Source organism: Notamacropus eugenii, chromosome 5, assembly GCF_028372415.1.
Source record: "Notamacropus eugenii isolate mMacEug1 chromosome 5, mMacEug1.pri_v2, whole genome shotgun sequence".
Classification (NCBI taxonomy): domain Eukaryota; kingdom Metazoa; phylum Chordata; class Mammalia; order Diprotodontia; family Macropodidae; genus Notamacropus; species Notamacropus eugenii.
In genome coordinates this window covers 299442418-299460236 of record NC_092876.1, presented here as the reverse complement: position 1 = coordinate 299460236, position 17819 = coordinate 299442418, and the positions used below count along the sequence as shown (strand labels likewise).

General features: G+C 39.1%; 1 protein-coding gene across 1 annotated transcript in view; it reads right to left on the bottom strand.

Moving 5' to 3' along the window:
• TMEM163 (transmembrane protein 163) overlaps nucleotides 1-17819 on the bottom strand; it is a 279629-nt gene that overhangs the window by 12829 nt on the left and 248981 nt on the right. The window contains exon 6 of the mRNA XM_072613271.1: nucleotides 10335-10446. Within this exon, the coding sequence (XP_072469372.1) occupies nucleotides 10335-10446 (112 nt within the window). The remainder of the gene's footprint in view (nucleotides 1-10334; nucleotides 10447-17819) is intronic.

Genomic DNA, 17819 nt, shown 5'->3' with positions numbered 1-17819 from the left:
AAATCATATTCTACTGATCTGTATTATGTGATGAGTGAATGAAATAAATGTACGAGAAAGTATTTAAGCCCTTAGTGGGACATAAGGAGCAAAGCAAGACCATCCCTGCTCTCATGAGATGGAAAGATGCTCCAGTGGTCCTTAAGGTGCCATTATAAGACACGTAATCATTCATCTTTATTTGGTCATTTCAGGGGTGCTTGACTCTTTGTGACTACATTTGGAGTTTTCTTGGCAAAGATACTGGAATGATTTGCCATTTCCTTCTCCAGCTCATCTTAAAGATGAGGAAACTGAGGCAAACAGGGTGAAGTTGCATTTTCATTCATTAAACCATATCAGTTCCTGATGCTGAACCATTTGATAGCATCAAGGACTTGGGGAGCAAAGACATTCTTTTCCTGTTACTCAGTAGCTGTGGCTATTGGGAAGGTCAGGGCTCCCAGACCTGCAGAGGCAGTGACCAGGTTTCATCTCCCAAAGGGTGCTTCCCTGGAAGATGGCTGTGGGAACGAGGCTGATGGTACAGTTAGATGTGGGACTGATGGAATGATTGGACATAATCAATGTCAAAGGCAGGTGGGTGACTTGGTGAATAGATTGTTGGAACTAGAGTTGGGAAGACCTGAGTTCAAATCTTGCCTCAGAAATTGATTAGCTGTGTGACCCTGGACAAATCACTTAATCTCTATCTGCTTTGGTTTCCCCAACTATAAAATGGAAATAATAATAATATCACCTACTTGTCAGAGTGAATAAAATTAGTAAAGTGCTTTGCAAATCTTGAAGTGCTATTATGATTATTAATATCCTATTCAACTTGAAGAAAGCCTCTCATTAATTGTCATAGAGCTCTATTTTTAGCTCTAGGCTGGTCAACATTTTTGTTCGTGACTGATGATGGTAGAGTAGCATCCTTATGAAATTGTCAGATGAGGTGAAGCTGGGAGGGACAGCTAACATGGCAAAAACAGAATCTAGATATAAACAACTTGGCAGGCTAGAAGAACACCTCAAATCCAGTAAGATAAACAGTTCGTATTTCCATAGCACTTCAGATTTACACAGCGTTGAAGAATGCACAGAGAGGCATTGTGTACAGAATGAGAGAGAAGATATTTACAGTGTACTCCGCCTATTCAAACAACTGCATTAGAGTTAGTTGATGAAGTCATTTCAAAGGACTAAGGAAATAGCTTAAAGAAAAGATTGTGGTGGAGGATGAGGAGGGAAGGGAAGTTAGGCTGGTATTTCAAGTATATGAAAGGTTGTCATGTAGAAGAAAGGCAGCTAGGTGGTGCAGTGGATAGAGTACTGAGCCTAGAGTCAAAGAAGATTCCTCTTCCTGAGTTCAATTTTGGACTCAGAGACCTACTAGCTGTGTGACCTTGGGCAAGTCACTTAACCCTGTTTGTCTCAGTTTCCTTATCTGTAAAGAGACCTGGAAATGGAACTGGCAAACCACTCCAGCATCTTTGCCAAGAAAACCCTAAATGGGGTCACAAAGAGTCAGACATGATTGAAATGACTGAACACAAACTAGTAGAGGAATGACATGTTCTGCTTAGTCCCAGAGGAGAGAAGTAGGAACAATGGACAAAAGTGACACAGCAGGCAGATTATGCTCGTAATTAGGACAATTAGAATTAATTAGAATTAATCAAAAATAGGATAGTAGTAAAGGTAGTTACTGATGGAATGATTCAAAATCTGGATCCATTGACCACTTTTCAGGGATTCTCTAAAAGGGATTCCTATTCAGGCATAGATCAAACTAAGGGACATGTTCCTCCCAGCTCTGAGATTTTATGACAATAAAATTCCCCAGGCAAGGTACCTGGTTTTGTTTCGTTTTGTTTTGTTTTCTGTGAATCTAATCAACTTTTAAATCCTATAAATGTGGTTCCCTCTTAAATTTTCACATATCCCATTGTCTTAAAGAAAGTGCTTTGCAAACTTGAATGCCTTAAGGAGATACTTACTGTTGTTGTTCATATGCATTGTACTGACACTTCCTAGGACCAAAGGCAGCCTAGAGATAGTGAATGGAGGACCAGGCTTTGAATTGGTGTAACCGGGGTTCAAGCCTTTCTCTCACACAAACTAGCTGTGACATAATGGAAAGTCATTTCCTTACTATGTTTCACACCAGGAGTCCTCTGCCCTAACAAAATCATATTTCCTTTATGTAAAAAAATACAAATTTATATATACAAAAATTTATATATTTATATCAAAAAAAATACAAATGTGTGTGCATAATAAGGACTTCCTTACCAAGTAATGGCACTGGTTTTCTTTAAAATAAGTCTACTGGAACTTAGAAGAAGTTATTCCACTTATTCCAGTGTTTGCCCTTACTACCTAAATCGATTCTGGAACCTCCTCTTAGAATTGTGTTCTGAGTCAGTTACAAGCCAGACAAAATAGTCATATCCTTACTTTCCAGCCACATGAGGGGCAACAAACATGGTGTAATAGAGAGCCAGACTCAGAGGCAGGACATCCTGGATTCCAGTACAGTTGTTGATACTTACTAAATGGCAAGTCACTGGACCTTTCTGAGTCTCCATGACCTCATCTATAAAACAGGGGCATTGAACTCTAAGATCTCTAAAGCAAACCTATAAGCCCCACAACATCTTCTGATTCTGCTTTGGATTCCTCACCTTATTCATCAGGCTTGACTCTGAATGATTTTAAAGGATTAAAAAAAAATCAAACCTGCCCCAGAAGGGGAGAGACTTGCCATTGATGAGAATAGTAAAAAAGATTTCTCAGCCCCACCCTCCACTTCCCCTCCTACTCAGACTAAGAATGTCTATTCCAGGGGGAGGGAACCTGTGGCCTCAAGGCCAAGTGTGGCCCTCTCGGTCCTCAAGGGCAGCCCTTTGATTGAATCCAAACCACTCAATGAAAGGATTTGTTCTGTGAAGTTTGGATTCAGGACCTAGAAGGCCACATGTGGCCTCCAGGCCACAAGTTCCCCACCCCTGGTCTATTCTCTAAGGTTACAGGGAAAAAGTCACTTTTAATGTGTCCATCCAGGATAAGTCCTTTGAAGGGGTGGATGGCACATTTGAATGGCTAAATTCTAGCATATTTGTTTAAAAATAAAACCACTTTCATACCCTTTTAGGAATACCTCATATGCTTGTAAACTTGTCAGTTTTACACAGACCCAAGGCCTTAATTAACAACATCAGGCCCAGAAGGTGCAGGAGGACTGGAGGTGCCAGCTGTGAAACCCAAATGAAAAATCCCCACATACCAGCACTTGTGAAAACGGAATGTGCTATCTTTTACGTCTGCCTGACAATAGCCTTACTGGAGGCAGAGGAACAGGTTTCTGAGGAACAAATTAGTAGACAGATGATCTCTAAGGTCACTTCCCTGGTCTAGGTCCTGTGAAAATAAAGACTAGCAGGACCTCTAAATAAATCAGCTAACCTGATTAGAGAGAGAAAGAGGGGAGGAAAAAAGGAAAAGAACTTCACATACAGAAGAGGAAATTCAAGTGAGTGGTGAAAGCCTGATTCAACAACCCCCATAAATAACAATATTGTTTTGATCTTTCTATTATAAGAGCTCAATATATATTATATTCTTGGCTTTAAAAAAGAAAGAAATAGATGTCATTTATGCCCCCAGGAGAGGTGTTCTTTCCCAAGCAATCCAGCTTTCTCTGGGCTCTTTTCCATGTTTCCCCTTGATAAATGCAGCACACAAAAGAAATAGCACATACATCAAACAAGATGCCTGAAAAGAATGTGTAGAAATAGTCACTATGTTAACTATTAAACAATGGCATTTAGAGCCATGTTTCGCCTTATTTTTTCTCTGTCATTTTTTTACCCTAACTACCCAACACTGAGTTTCCCCTAACTGGCCCAGAGAAGAATTCAAAGGACCATACAAGCCCCTTAGCAGATCTCAAAGACATTTTCTGGAAGTTTTGTGTGGTGGGAAAAACATTGGGCCTAGAATCAGTAAACCTAGAATCAGGTTCCAATTCTTGCCACTTACTGATTGTGTGACCTTTAAAGTTCCAACCTCCAAGAATTGTAGTTTCTTGAGCTCTAGAAAAAATGACTATCCTACCTCATAGGATCACTGGGGAAATCAAATGAAATCATATATCAAAGTGCTTTGTGACAGCAAATCATAAGTAAGTGTAAATTATTATTTCATGAGCAGGGTTGGAATGTGCCCCATATCTCTAAGATCCATCCCAAGACAGAAGGACAAACACCTTGCTCAGATCTTCATGCCTAAATCAGCTGTTTGTTAGCATAGTCATTATTAGAAATTATATAATTCCTTTTTGTGCATTCTTTGAGTTAGAGGTATGCTCCAGGGACAGCCAATATATTTGGTTCATTGTCCCCACACAGATGAAATCTGAAAATATCAGCTTAAATTATCAAAATATTCTTTAAAGGCAACCATCAGTTCCCTTTATAAGCACCAAAGCTCACAAGGTTTTCGAAACTTTATTTTTACAGTAAAGGATATAGAAAGGACTCTCATCTGAACCTAGGGAGGTAGTTAAGAGATCCCCATCTCCTGTGGACTATCCTTTATCCCAGGTACTTAAAGTATTACCCTGAATGGGCTCCCAACAAAGGAAAAGGCCAGTTTGCCATTCCACAGTGGTTCTCTGTGTTTCCTTGATTTTCCTCCAGCAACTCTGTTCCTATTTATGCTTGAACCCTCGGTTGCCTTTGCTTTTGTTTCATGCAAGGGTCATGGTTCCTTATCACTGATGGCGTTTTCTTCAGTTCTATTTCTCTGCTGCTTTGTGGTTTAAATACCTTACCTAAGACTGGGCTAATTACCACCTTTCTTAGAAACGAAAAGCTAGATCTTGGGGAAGGAGGGGCAGATTACTGGATCCTCAGCAGACAGCATTATAGCTCTTCACTATCTTCAAGGCATCAAGTCCCTTTCACTTGTCTAAAACTCCTGGTGTTAAAGAATTGAAAACAGGATAGATGGCCATTGATTGAAGAGTAATTAAACTAGTTGTGGTACACAGATATAATGGACTATTACTGAAGTAGGAAGAAATAACAAAAGGAAAATAAATAGAGAAGCATGGGTAAACTTAGATGAACTGATGCAGAGCAAAGTGAAGAAAACAGTATAGACAATGAGTACAGCATTGTAAATGGAAACAAGGACAAACTAGTCAAAACTGAATGTTGCAGAATTGCAAAGAACAAGAATGACTTAAAAAAAATAGGAGAAGAAAAACTGACCCAGTTCCTTTTCAGGGTGGAAACCCCTTGGCACTATCTTTTGATGCTTTTTGTATAACCAGCACTAACCGGCACACAGCAGGTAGTTAATAAATCTTTAGTGATTGTTTAAGGTCTTGTTCAGCTCGAAATCTCTAACCTTATGATTGTTTGAAAATAGGAAGACCAGTGGAAAGTAGAAGCAGGTTGAAATCAAATTCTGGAGGCGGCACCCAGAGGTAGGGTCTATGTGTTCGTACTGGTTGAAGATATCTTATACAAAGTTCTTGGTTTCCCCTAGCTGATGGACCCAAAACAGAATTAGGTGCATAGTAGAGATGCTCAATAAGTACTTATTGATTGATTGTTATTGAAGTACTGCACTCAAACAACATTAAGAACAAGACAGTCAGCAGATCCTGTCCTGAATCCAGATCTGCCTGAGTAAGAAATCCCTGTGGTCAGTTCTTGAAAGCCTTGGGTCAGGCTGCCAAATATATACAACAGTGCATTAACACTGCTTACAAGCAGATCGGTGGAGAAGGCTCCATCTAGCCAGCTCGTCTACCACAGCAGTGATAAGCTGATGCCTTTGTGTGCTTTGAATGTGGGAAAGTTGTGGTCTACGGGAAAATTGCTTCCCTGGCGCAGGGAAAAGTAGCATAAATGCAAAAGGTACTAGAATGATCAGAGTGGGGGGTTGCTCACATATGACATACTTGCCAAAAACATCACACAGGACAAACTATTACAATATCATACTTTCTGTCCACCAGAGGAGCCGTGGCTACCACTTTAATAGAAGGCAAGAGACTTTAAAAGACAGATACTGCTTCTCTAAAGTAGATATAGAATGTCTTCCACTAGGTTATTCTTTTTCTTTAACTTCTCATATCACTTAATGGTATGATCTAGACACACTAAGAAATTAAATGTGGAACACCATATATATACATATATGCATATACATATATATGTGTGTGTATATACATACATACATACATGTACATTTATTAAGCACCTACTAGGGTGGCTAGGTGGTGCAGTGGATAGAGCATTAGGTCTGAAGTCAGGAAAACCTGAGTTCAAACTTACTAGCAGTGTGACCTTGAGTAAGTCACTTAACACTATTTATGTCCATTTCTTTATCTGTAAAATGAACTGGAGAAGGAAATGGCAAATCACTCCAGTATCTTTGCCAAGGAAACACTAAATTGAAACATTGTTATGCACTGTACTAAATGCTAGGAATACAAAAAGAGGTGAAAAACGATCTAATATGTAAATGTGCATTAGTATTATACATGGCCAGCTGACTAGTCTGGGTTTCAGAAACCTGGACTCTAGGAGAGTGTTCCTTCAGCATGTCCCTTTGGGAAAGTTATTAAATCTCTTCTTTATATTAATCCTGTACACTTTCATATATTTTATATGTGAAAGAATTTTCAACTTTTGCAAGAAAGACTTTATCCAACTTTAAGAAATTATTATTCTGGTACATTTATTTCTGATCCCTGTGTGATGTTAGACAAGTCATTTCACCTCTCTGAGACTCAGTTTCCTCATTTGTAAAAATGGAGGAATTGGACTCAATGGCTTCTGAGACCCCCTCAATTCTAGGATCCTGTGCTCTTCATCCCTGACAAGTAGCCAGCTCTTCAGCTCTCAATCTGAAGGCAAATGCAGGGTTGTTCAACATCTTTCTCTCAGAAATTGAAAAACAGTTTCCCTTTCTATTTGACCTCCCTAGCTAGAGTTTTTGATACAATCAAATATCCCTCCCTCCTGAATATTCTCCTCCTGTGGCTTCTAGGACGTGACTCTCTCTCGATGTTCTTCCTGCCTCGGAAAGCTGACAGTTCCTTTGCTGACTCATCACCTTTCTCCTGCCCACTTGGGATAGATCTTCCTCTTGGCTCTGTCCTGGGTTCTCTTCTTTTCTCTCTCAATCTTCTTTTTCATGATCTTATCAGCAATTATGATTTTAATTATCAATATGCTTTATTGCTGCTTTTTAACAAAATGCTGCAGTCATTTTCTGATATGTATCCCCTTCCCCCTACCCAATAGGATTCACCCTTATGACAAAAAATAGTTAAACAAAACCAGTTTACATAGTGACCACATATATTAAAATATGGAACTTCTTCTCCCTTTAGTTGACTCCAACTCCTATGGAGTGTGTTTCATCAATTTTTATGGAAAGAGTTACTGACTAGTCTATTTAATCTGAATTTCCTGCCTTATAACGACAATCTCATTCATGCTATTTTAGGCATTGTGTATTTGATTCTGCTTTCTTCATTTAGCGTCAGTTCACATAAGTGGTTCTTCCATGTTTCTCCGAATTCTTCATATTCATCATTTCCTAAAGTAGAATAATATTCCATTACATGCATATGCCACAGTTTGTATAACCATTCTCCAAGTAACAGGAAATTTATTTTCAAGGATTTTTGCTAGTGCAAAAAGTGTTGCTATGAATTTGAGTACATAGATCTTTTGTTGTTTTTTCTTTTTTTGTTTTCTCTCATTCTTTTCTTTCTTTCTCTCCTTTCTTCCTTTCTTTCACAGTATGCCCCTGCATTCAATTAACTCTATGCAGGTACCTCCCAAATCTCTCTCCTGAGCCCTAGTCTATACTGCAATACCAAGGCTAGCTGCTTCCCAAGACTCCTCCACTTGAATATCCACAGGCATCTTGAACTAAAATCATTACATTTTCCTCAAAGTCCGTCTTCCCACCAAACGTTGTGATATCCATCAAGAAAACCACCATCCCTCCTGTCACCCAAGTTCACAAGCTCAGAGTTACTCTTGTTGGCTTTTCCCTCAACCCCGTATCTCACCAGTGACCTTGTGTTGCTCTCTCGACAGCATTTCTGCCATCCTGTCCCCTTCTCTTTTCGCTCACAGCCTTCATTCCCATTCAGAACCTCATCACCTCTCAGCTCACCAAAGTCATAATTTTCCTAATTCCTCTCCCTTCTTCCATTCTCCTCCTCTAGCTAATCTGGGCAACTAAATGACTCAGTGAATGGAGAGATGGATCTAAGCCAGGAAGACTTGAATTCATATCCTGCCTCAGGCATTTACTTGCTTAGTGGAAAAGTCATTTAAGCTCTCTTAACCTCACTTTCCTTATCTGTACAATGGAGACAATACAGCACCTACCTGCCAGGGTTGTTGTGAAGATAAAATAAGATAACGTGTAAAGTGCTTTACAAACCTTAAAGTGCTAGAGAAACATATCTAGCTGGATGGATATCCATCTGTCTTTCCTTCATACAGCTGCCAAAATGACATCTCTAAAGTATAAGTCTGACTCAACCATTCATTTATCCAAAAAATCTTTAGTGACTCCCAATTTCTTCCAGGAAAAAATACAAAATCCTCAGCCTGGCATCTAAAACACACCAAAATCCAACTTTCACCTGCATTTCCAGTCTTATTTTATTTTTCTCCTCTTCATTCACTCTCTAATCTAGTCAAACTAGCCTATTACCTGTGTCCCATACACAATGCTCTTTCTCCCACTACTGCCCCAACCATCCTCTCCCCCATACCTTGTACCCTTTCCTTACCTCCTTCTACCTCTTCTAATCCCTGGCTTACATCAAAACATAGCTGAGGTGCCATCTCCTACACTGTTCCTTTCCCAGTTACTCCCAAGTTACTCCGAGTACTTTGATCATTATTGAAATTACTTCATATCACTTTACATACATTTTGTATTTTCTTATTTGTGTGCATGTCATATCCCACCCGGTTCCCCCAGTAGAAGGTAAGCTCCTTGAGAACAGGAACTGCTTTGCTGTTTTTCCTTTTTCTTTTTTTATCATTTCATAGCCCAAGCACCGTGCACAGGGTCTTGGATGTAGCAGAGGCCTAAGAAAGGCTTGGGGAGTTGAGCTGAGCACAAACAAAAGCCAAAAAAGAATCAAATATAAATAGGAAAAAAGAAATTCCATTTTGTCACACTTTTTCTGGACATCCAAAAGGTAGTAATCATGGATGATTATTGATACAAACTGTAATTATATTAATAGTGATTTACATTTAAATAGTGTTTTTAGGTTTTTCTAAAGAACTTTCCTCACAGGGTTGAGACATAGGTCATCTAAGTGTTATCATATCCATGTTATGTGTAAGGAAAGTGGGACTTAGAGAAGTTAACTAACCTATTCAACTACCCTACCCCTAACTAACCTACACAGCTTGTAAGTAGCAGGATAGGTAGCAGTGGAGAGAATACAGGACTTGGAATCAGGAAGACCTGAATTCAAATCTTGCCTCAGATATTTCCTAGCTGTGTGACCCTGGGCAAGTCAATAAAGGCATGAAACAAATGCTGACTGGACTTAACCTCTCTCAGTCTCATGTTCTGCATCTGTAAAATGGAGATAATAGCACCTAAGTCCCATTGCTTTCATAAAGACCAAATGAGATAACATATATACAAGACTTTGCAAACATATAAATGCCAGCTGTCATTATTATTATTAATGGAAGCCAGGTTCTTCTGATTCTAAGTTTGGAATTTTTTGATAGTACTAACCCTGTACCCCATTTCCTGTCCATTCCAAAGACAAAACACAGAATTATCTGACTTGTCTTGGGTTTTTAGATAAAGAACATGGGCCGCTCATCCAGCTAAGAAGGATTTATATAAGTCTCCTTGGTGAATATTGATCTTAATTGGCTAGAGGGAGAAGTCCTAACAAAGTTGGGAAGAAGGTATGTTTTAGACTCTTGAAAGGGATTTGTTTTTTGCTTGGAGCAACATAGGGGAAAGTCAACCATGTGAGAAGACCTTTGTACTTTATGATTAATAGTCTAAGGGCCCAGAGACATATCGCTAAGAGACGGAGCTGAATATTCATAATTCATAAAGGGAATATTAATGTCCTAGAGGGAATGGAAGTATCTTTTTCTTTGGGGATCATCTATCCAAGTATATCAGAAAGAATAAGGTACTCCAAAGCTCTCAGTGCTCAAATACAGCCCATGCATATTCTTCATGCATAGAAGTTTAGGTAGGCCACTGGTTTTATACTTACCACAAAGATCACTAGGTAAGTTGGTCCTACTTACCATCCGTTATCAGAGCCCTGCTTGTCAGAACCTTTCCCAACATAAATTTTAACACAGCCAAGACACTGCATAGGATCCCACTTAAAATGGAAACACTGAACAGGAAATCATCCTGAAAAAGAAAATTGAAGATTTCAGCAAATTATTTGCTACTACATCATAAACCAAATTAGTCTAAAATGTCAGTTAAAACAAGAAATTCTGATCCAGAAAGAGAACAAATGGGTCAGTATAACCACTTCTTAGTTATCCAATTCAGTTCAATCAATTCATTGACCAACAATTAAGTGATTACTATGAACTGACTAGGGGACATACTAAATGTAGATGAGATAAGGTCTCTATATTCATGGAGTTTACAATCTATATAGAAAGGTGCTGCACAGACAGCTATTATATCAAACTGATCATCTGTACATAAAACTTGCTAAAGTTCTTATTGAATGAGAACAATGGAGTGAGGGGGGCAATAGAAAATACAAACTTGTATTTATACTTTCCAGTGCAATTCAACACACATACATGCATGTGCACATATATCCTCCAAAAGAGACACTGTCTTGATATTTTTCCAAGCTAAGTCACTTAACCTTTCTGAGCTTTGGTCAGCTAATTTTACAGATTACAGATAGGTGGTGATCCATCCTTGAAATACTGACGCAAGATTAAAATGAGTTGAGCACACACTGATTGATGGTTGGTGGGAGGTGTCAAGACAATAGGAGCAAATCAGCCACTTGGTAAACAGTGTCCATGGATAAATAATTCACCAGAGAGTTGAGAATTTGGGTTCCTCAGAGGTACACGATAGCCCCAGAGTCACAAAGTGCCTAGACAGCTATCTATGCCAAGAGGTTAAATATAGATGGAAGTGCTACATCACCTAAATTTCCACTGAATTCACAATGCAGTTGAGCTTGAATATAGCCTTTAAGTTGAGTACAAAAAAAAAGGTACTAAAAATAAAATGTGCTACTGACATTACCTCAACACTTACAGTAGACTTTTATCTTATCATGAAAAGCTAATGAGTCACTCTTATGTAACACCAATAACCTTCCCCTGATATTGGGACCCAGCTAGGGTAAATCAGGCTCTAAGGTCCACATAAACATTGGCATCAGGACTTCCATGTACATTTATTATTGCTTCTCTATTTTTTTCAAATCAACAAAAATTAAGAAAATAAGTAGGGGTTTGACAAATAGTCATTGATTGAAATTTATTATATCAGTAACACAAAAGAAAGAGATCCTGTAAACAATTTATCATCAGAAATCACGATTATAATTGAAGAAAGAGAAAGGAGATCATAAATGATAAGAGGAAGAAATAAAGGAAAGGAAAAAGAAAGAAATGATGGAGAGGAACATGGTCAGAAGAAAGGAACTTTAAAACTTTCATATTACTAAAATTTCAAATCTGCCAAATATCTGTTTCAACAAAGCAGAGAATGGCCTACTATTTGGGATTTTCCACAATGACATGTGGATAAAAATAAAAACTAAATGAGACATCTACTGTTTTGTTCAGTCATTCCTCTAATTACAGTATAGTAACATAATGGAATAGCATTGTGCCACAAAAATATAATAGATAAAAAAACATTTAATAAGTATTCACTATGTGCAAGGCAAACACAAATAAAAAAGCAAAACAGACCCTACCCTCAGAGAGCCTACATTATAGGGAGATAACCCCTAAAAGGGAGATGGAAAGTAGGGAGTGAGAAGGTTGGAGACAGATTAGAAGAGAGCACTGCTGATCTTGGCATTTCTTCAAATGGAGATTCAGGGCAGGAACTTGCTAACTGGAGGATGGGGCCACAGCAGTGGAAGCATCTGTAGCTTGAAAAGACAGCTGGGGTAAAAATGGTGAAGTTGAGAGAGAAGGAATGCATCCAGGTTAGAAATTAACAACAAGATGCGTGGAGCCAAGATGGCGGAGTAGAAAGACACACATACACTAGCTCTGAACCCATAGCCCATAAAATATCTGTAAAAAAGAACTCCCAACAAATTCTGGAGCAGCAGAAGCCACAGAACAATGGAACAGACGAGATTTCTGTTCCACAGAGCCCTGAAAACCTCTCGCAAAAGGTCCATCACACCCAGGACCCGGAGCCCAGCCCAGCCCTGACTTGACCTTGCAGCACTGAGAGGAGTGGATATGAGCAGGCTTCAGGGATGGAATCTCCAGTGGCCATGCAGGTCCCTCCACCACAGGCCCCAAAGGTTGGTGAGAGGGTCTTCTCAGCTTGCTGAGAGGGGAGTGGGTGCCCCCATAACTCAGGGCCCCTCGGGAGGCAGCAGTGGAGGCGGGAGCAGACAGGGGCTCCCAAAGCAGGCAGGAGCCTGGATCCATTGTTGAAGGTCTCTGCATAAACCCCCTGAGGGAACTGAGTCCCGTGAGGCGGCCCTGCCCCCACCTGAGCACCTGAACTTAATCACACACTGAATAGCAGCCCTGCCCCCGCCCAAAGCCCTGAGGCTGGGAAGCAGCATTTGAATCTCAGACCCTAAGTGCTGGCTGGGAGGATCTGGAGGCAAAGTGGGTGTGAAGAGAATATTCAGAAGTCAAGTCACTGGCTGGGAAAATGCCCAGAAAAGGGAAAAAAAATAAGATTATAGAAGGTTAGTTTCTTGGTGAACAGGTATTTCCTCCCTTCCTTTCTGATGAGGAAGAATAATGCTTACCATCAGGAAAAGACACAGAAGTCAAGGCTTCTGTATCCCAGCCCACCCAATGGGCTCAGGCCATGGAAGAGCTCAAAAGGGATTTTGAAAATCAAGTTAGAGAGGTGGAGGAAAAACTGGGAAGAGAAATGAGAGAGATGCAAGTAAAGCATGAAAAGCAGGTCAACACCCTGCTAAAGGAGACCCAAAAACATGCTGAAGAAAATAACACCTTGAAAAGTAGGCTAACTCAACTGGCAAAAGAGGTTCAAAAAGCCAATGAGGAGAAGAATGCTTTTAAAAGCAGAATTAGCCAAATGGAAAAGGAGGTTCAAAAACTCACTGAAGAAAATAGTTCTTTCAAAATTAGAATGGAACAGATGGAGGCCAATGACTTTATGAGAAAGCAAGAAATCACAAAACAAAACCAAAAGAATGAAAAAATGGAAGATAATGTGAAATATCTCATTGGAAAAACAACTGACCTGGAAAATAGATCCAGGAGAGACAATTTAAAAATTATGGGACTACCTGAAAGCCATGATCAAAAAAAGAGCCTAGACATCATCTTTCATGAAATTATCAAGGAAAACTGCCCTGAGATTCTAGAACCAGAGGGCAAAATAAGTATTCAAGGAATCCATAGATCACCGCCTGAAGGAGATCCAAAAAGAGAAACTCCTAGGAACATTGTGGCCAAATTCCAGAGTTCCCAGGTCAAGGAGAAAATATTGCAAGCAGCTAGAAAGAAACAATTCAAGTATTGTGGAAATACAATCAGGATAACACAAGATCTAGCAGCCTCTACATTAAGGGATAGAAGGCGTGGAATAGGATATTCCAGAAGTCAAAGGAACTAGGACTAAAACCAAGAATCACCTACCCAGCAAAACTGAGTATAATACTTCAGGGGAAAAATTGGTTTTTCAATGAAATAGAGGATTTTCAAGCATTCTTGATGAGAAGACCAGAGCTGAAAAGAAAATTTGACTTTCAAACACAAGAATGAAGAGAAGCACGAAAAGGTGAACAGCAAATAGAAGTCATAAGGGACTTACTAAAGTTGAACTGTTTACATTCCTACATGGAAAGATAATATTTGTAACTCTTGAAACTTTTCAGTATCTGGGTACTGGGTGGGATTGCACACACACATAGAGACAGAGTGTACAGAGTGAATTGAAGAGGATGGGATCATATCTTAAAAAAATGAAATTAAGCAGTGAGAGAGAAATATATTGGGAGGAGAAAGGGAGAAATGGAATGGGGCAAATTATCTCTTATAAAAGAGGCAAGCAAAAGACTTTTTAGTGGAGAGAAAAAGAGGGGAGGTGAGAGAAAAACATGAAGTTTACTCTCATCACATTCCACTAAAGGAAGGAATAAAATGCACACTCATTTTGGTATGAAAACCTATCTTACAATACAGGAAAGTGGGGGATAAGGGGATAAGCAGGGTGGGGGGGATAATGGAAAGGAGGGCATGGGGAGGAGGGAGCAATTTGAGGTCGACACTCATGGGGAAGGACAGGATCAAAAGAGAGAATAGAAGTAATGGGGACAGGATAGGATGGAGGGAAATATAGCTAGTCTTATACAACACGACTATTATGGAAGTCATTTGCAAAATTACACAGATATGGCCTATATTGAATTGCTTGCCTTCCAAAGGGAAGGGGTGGGGAGGGAGGGAGGAAGAGAAGTTGGAACTCAAAGTTTTAGGAACAACTGTCGAGTACTGTTCTTGCTACTAGGAAACAAGAAATACAGGTAAAGGGGTATAGGAAATTATTTGGCCCTACAGGACAAAAGAGAAGATGGAGACAAGGGCAGGGAGGGATGATAGAAGAGAGGGCAGATTGGTGATAGGGACAGTTAGAATGCTCGGTGTTTTGGGGTGGGGGGAGGGGACAAAAGGGGAGAAAATTTGGAACCCAAAATTTTGTGAAAATGAATGTTAAAAGTTAAATAAAAAATAAATAAAAAAAGAAATGAACAACAAATATGAGTAATTCAGAGACCTCTGATATGATGTATATAAACTAAAACATAATGAAGAAAGCAGAACAAAATATAATATACACAATACCTACCATAACCTAAAGAAAGCAATATTAAAATGAACATAATGACAAATATTAATTCCAGAGGAAAGACTGACAAAACCTTTGCATCTTTTGAGAGAAAGGCAGTGGCCAATGGATGAGGAACGCTGCCTGCCCTTGGCAGACACAGTTACCCAGTCATTTTATTTAGCTTATCGTTTCTCTTTCTTATGGGGAGGGGGACGGATGGGGGGTGATATTGGAAAGTGGCAGTGATGCAAAAAAAATATATCACCAATACAACGTTTTAGAAAAGACAGACAGTCCCTCAACCTGGAGAGTGGGAAAAGGGAAGACAGTGAGTACATGAACCTACTTGAGAACAATTAAAAATTAACCTAGAGCAAGGTCAAGATAGAATGAATACAAATTAAGCACTATGCCATTGGAGCCTTTGGGAGCCTTGATCAGTCACTTTATTTCTTGGTTAAATGCTGTTAAGACTCAAAAAGAGAAATATGAACAGTGTTCTGACATACTGCATCCCCAAGGACTTCCCACTATACACAACTCCTTATTTAGAAAACCAGAGTTTTTATATTCACAAGAAAATTATGTGGTGACTAAGCCTATGTTTCCAACCCTTCATGGAGTCCCATATTTTGTTGCCTTTTTCTGGCCAACAGCGATGCACTGGGTTGCTATCTCAGAGAACAGTCCACAGTGACTCCAATAACTTTCTCTGTCATAAATGGTAGCTCAGGGACCTTACATCATCTTTGCCTGTCTCAATGAACATGTTAAATCAGCTTAGAGCTATAAGAAGATGTAGACATGTTAAGTGCATTCTAGTCTGCTCTAAAAACCATCACTTTCCTGTAATAGACCATAACTACTGATATGTATTCTGAGTTACTGGCAAGGTTAGCCTCCCAGGCAAACCACAAGGTGGGAGGTCAACTTAGGGAATTCATTTCCTCTATGAGAAGTGTATAAGTTCAAATGCAAAAAGGTTCAAGAAAAATTAAGATTAATGGATAATAAATCTTTTAAAAGGTATTCTAGGGACTTAAAGGATGTCTGTTATACACTTGTCATCCTTACAAGCTGACATCATAAAGGTTATGTGTGGTTTGTAATCATTTAGGCGTGGAAATGATGGCCACTGAAAATTATCATGACTGCAACAAGAGCAAGTCACTTCAGACTAACTTCATTTCCTTTGGTTTTTTTTTTGAAGGGTTACTAGACCACATAGGTCAAAGAAATCACCTAGTCATGACTACCTGGATTCCAGCAAGGCTTTTGACACAGCCTTTCACAATATCCCTGTGGAAAAGCTGGAGAGAGGTGAGATGAATGATAGGGCCATTAAATAGATTCAGAACTGGTTGAAAGATGAATTCACTACCTAGCATCTGATCTCAAGAAGCCTGGATTAAGGCTTCCTTCTTGTTTCTGTTCTTTTCTACATTTTTTCCATTGACTTTAGGACATAGATTGTATGTTTATCAAACCATTCAAATGTCATAGAGTAGAAGGTCCATTATAGCTAGTACAATGAATCGAGATCCAAAAATAAACTAATAATTAAAAAGTTAGAATATTGGGTGAATTACCTAATAAGAACAAAAAGGCAGAATCAATTTAATAAGAAAAAATTTGACAAGTATAGGAGAAATAGGAAGAAAACAAAAATTTATTAGGCACCTACTATGTGTCTACTAGAAAGTGGATGGGGTTATTATCCCCATTTTACTGTTGAAAAAACTGAGGCTGACAGACCATAAGTAACTTTCCAGGGTCACACAGCTGGTAAGTATCTGGGGCCAGATTTGAACTTAGTTCTTCCTGACTGCAAGCCCAGCACTCCAGCCACCGTACTACCTAGTTGCCTCAATACAAATGTAAAGATTTGAATTTAGGTTCAAAAATTAAATTACACAACCAAAAGATCAGAAAGCTGTGACCAGATATCAGTTCATACAAATGTAACTGTAGATCTGAGTGGACAACAAGCTTAAAATAAATCAACAGTATATTATGAAAATTATAATGTACTTTTTTTCACAGGAACCTACAACACAGTAGATTGTACAAATACTACCTACATTTTACATGAGGAAACTGAGATGCAGAGCACGTAAATGGTTTATCCACAGTCATAAAACTGGCATGTTTCAGAGCTGAAATTCAACTCCAGGTTTCCTGAGCCAATGTCCAAATTGTTTTCCACCACATCAAACAAATGCTAAGTCTAAACCTCAGACGGAGTCGTGAACAACCTGAAGCATGTATATGGTAACACACACCATTAAGATAAAGATACTAGTAACCACAACAACACAGCCAATAGCATTCCTATTAGGAGTTATGAATATTTACCTGGAAAAGAGGTAGCTTATCACGCATAATAACTATTTTTAATTACTTGAAGGGCTGTGCTGAGGGAGAGAGATTAGTCTTATGGTGCTTGGCCCAAGAGGGAAGAACTAGAAACCAATGAGTTACATTACCATAGCTACATTGTCTTAAAATGTGGTGTCTTTTTTATTTCAGTTGAAGCATAATAGATTCTGCTCAAGAGCCTTATTTTAGCTCTATGTTTAACTTGCTATTTCAAGTCTGTTTCTTGTAAACAGCATATTGTTGGATTCTGGCTTCTAATCCATTCTGGTGTCCTCTATCATTTTGTGGGTGAGTTCATCCCATTCATATTCACAGTTATGATTGCTAACTGTGAATTTCCCTCCATCTAATTCTCT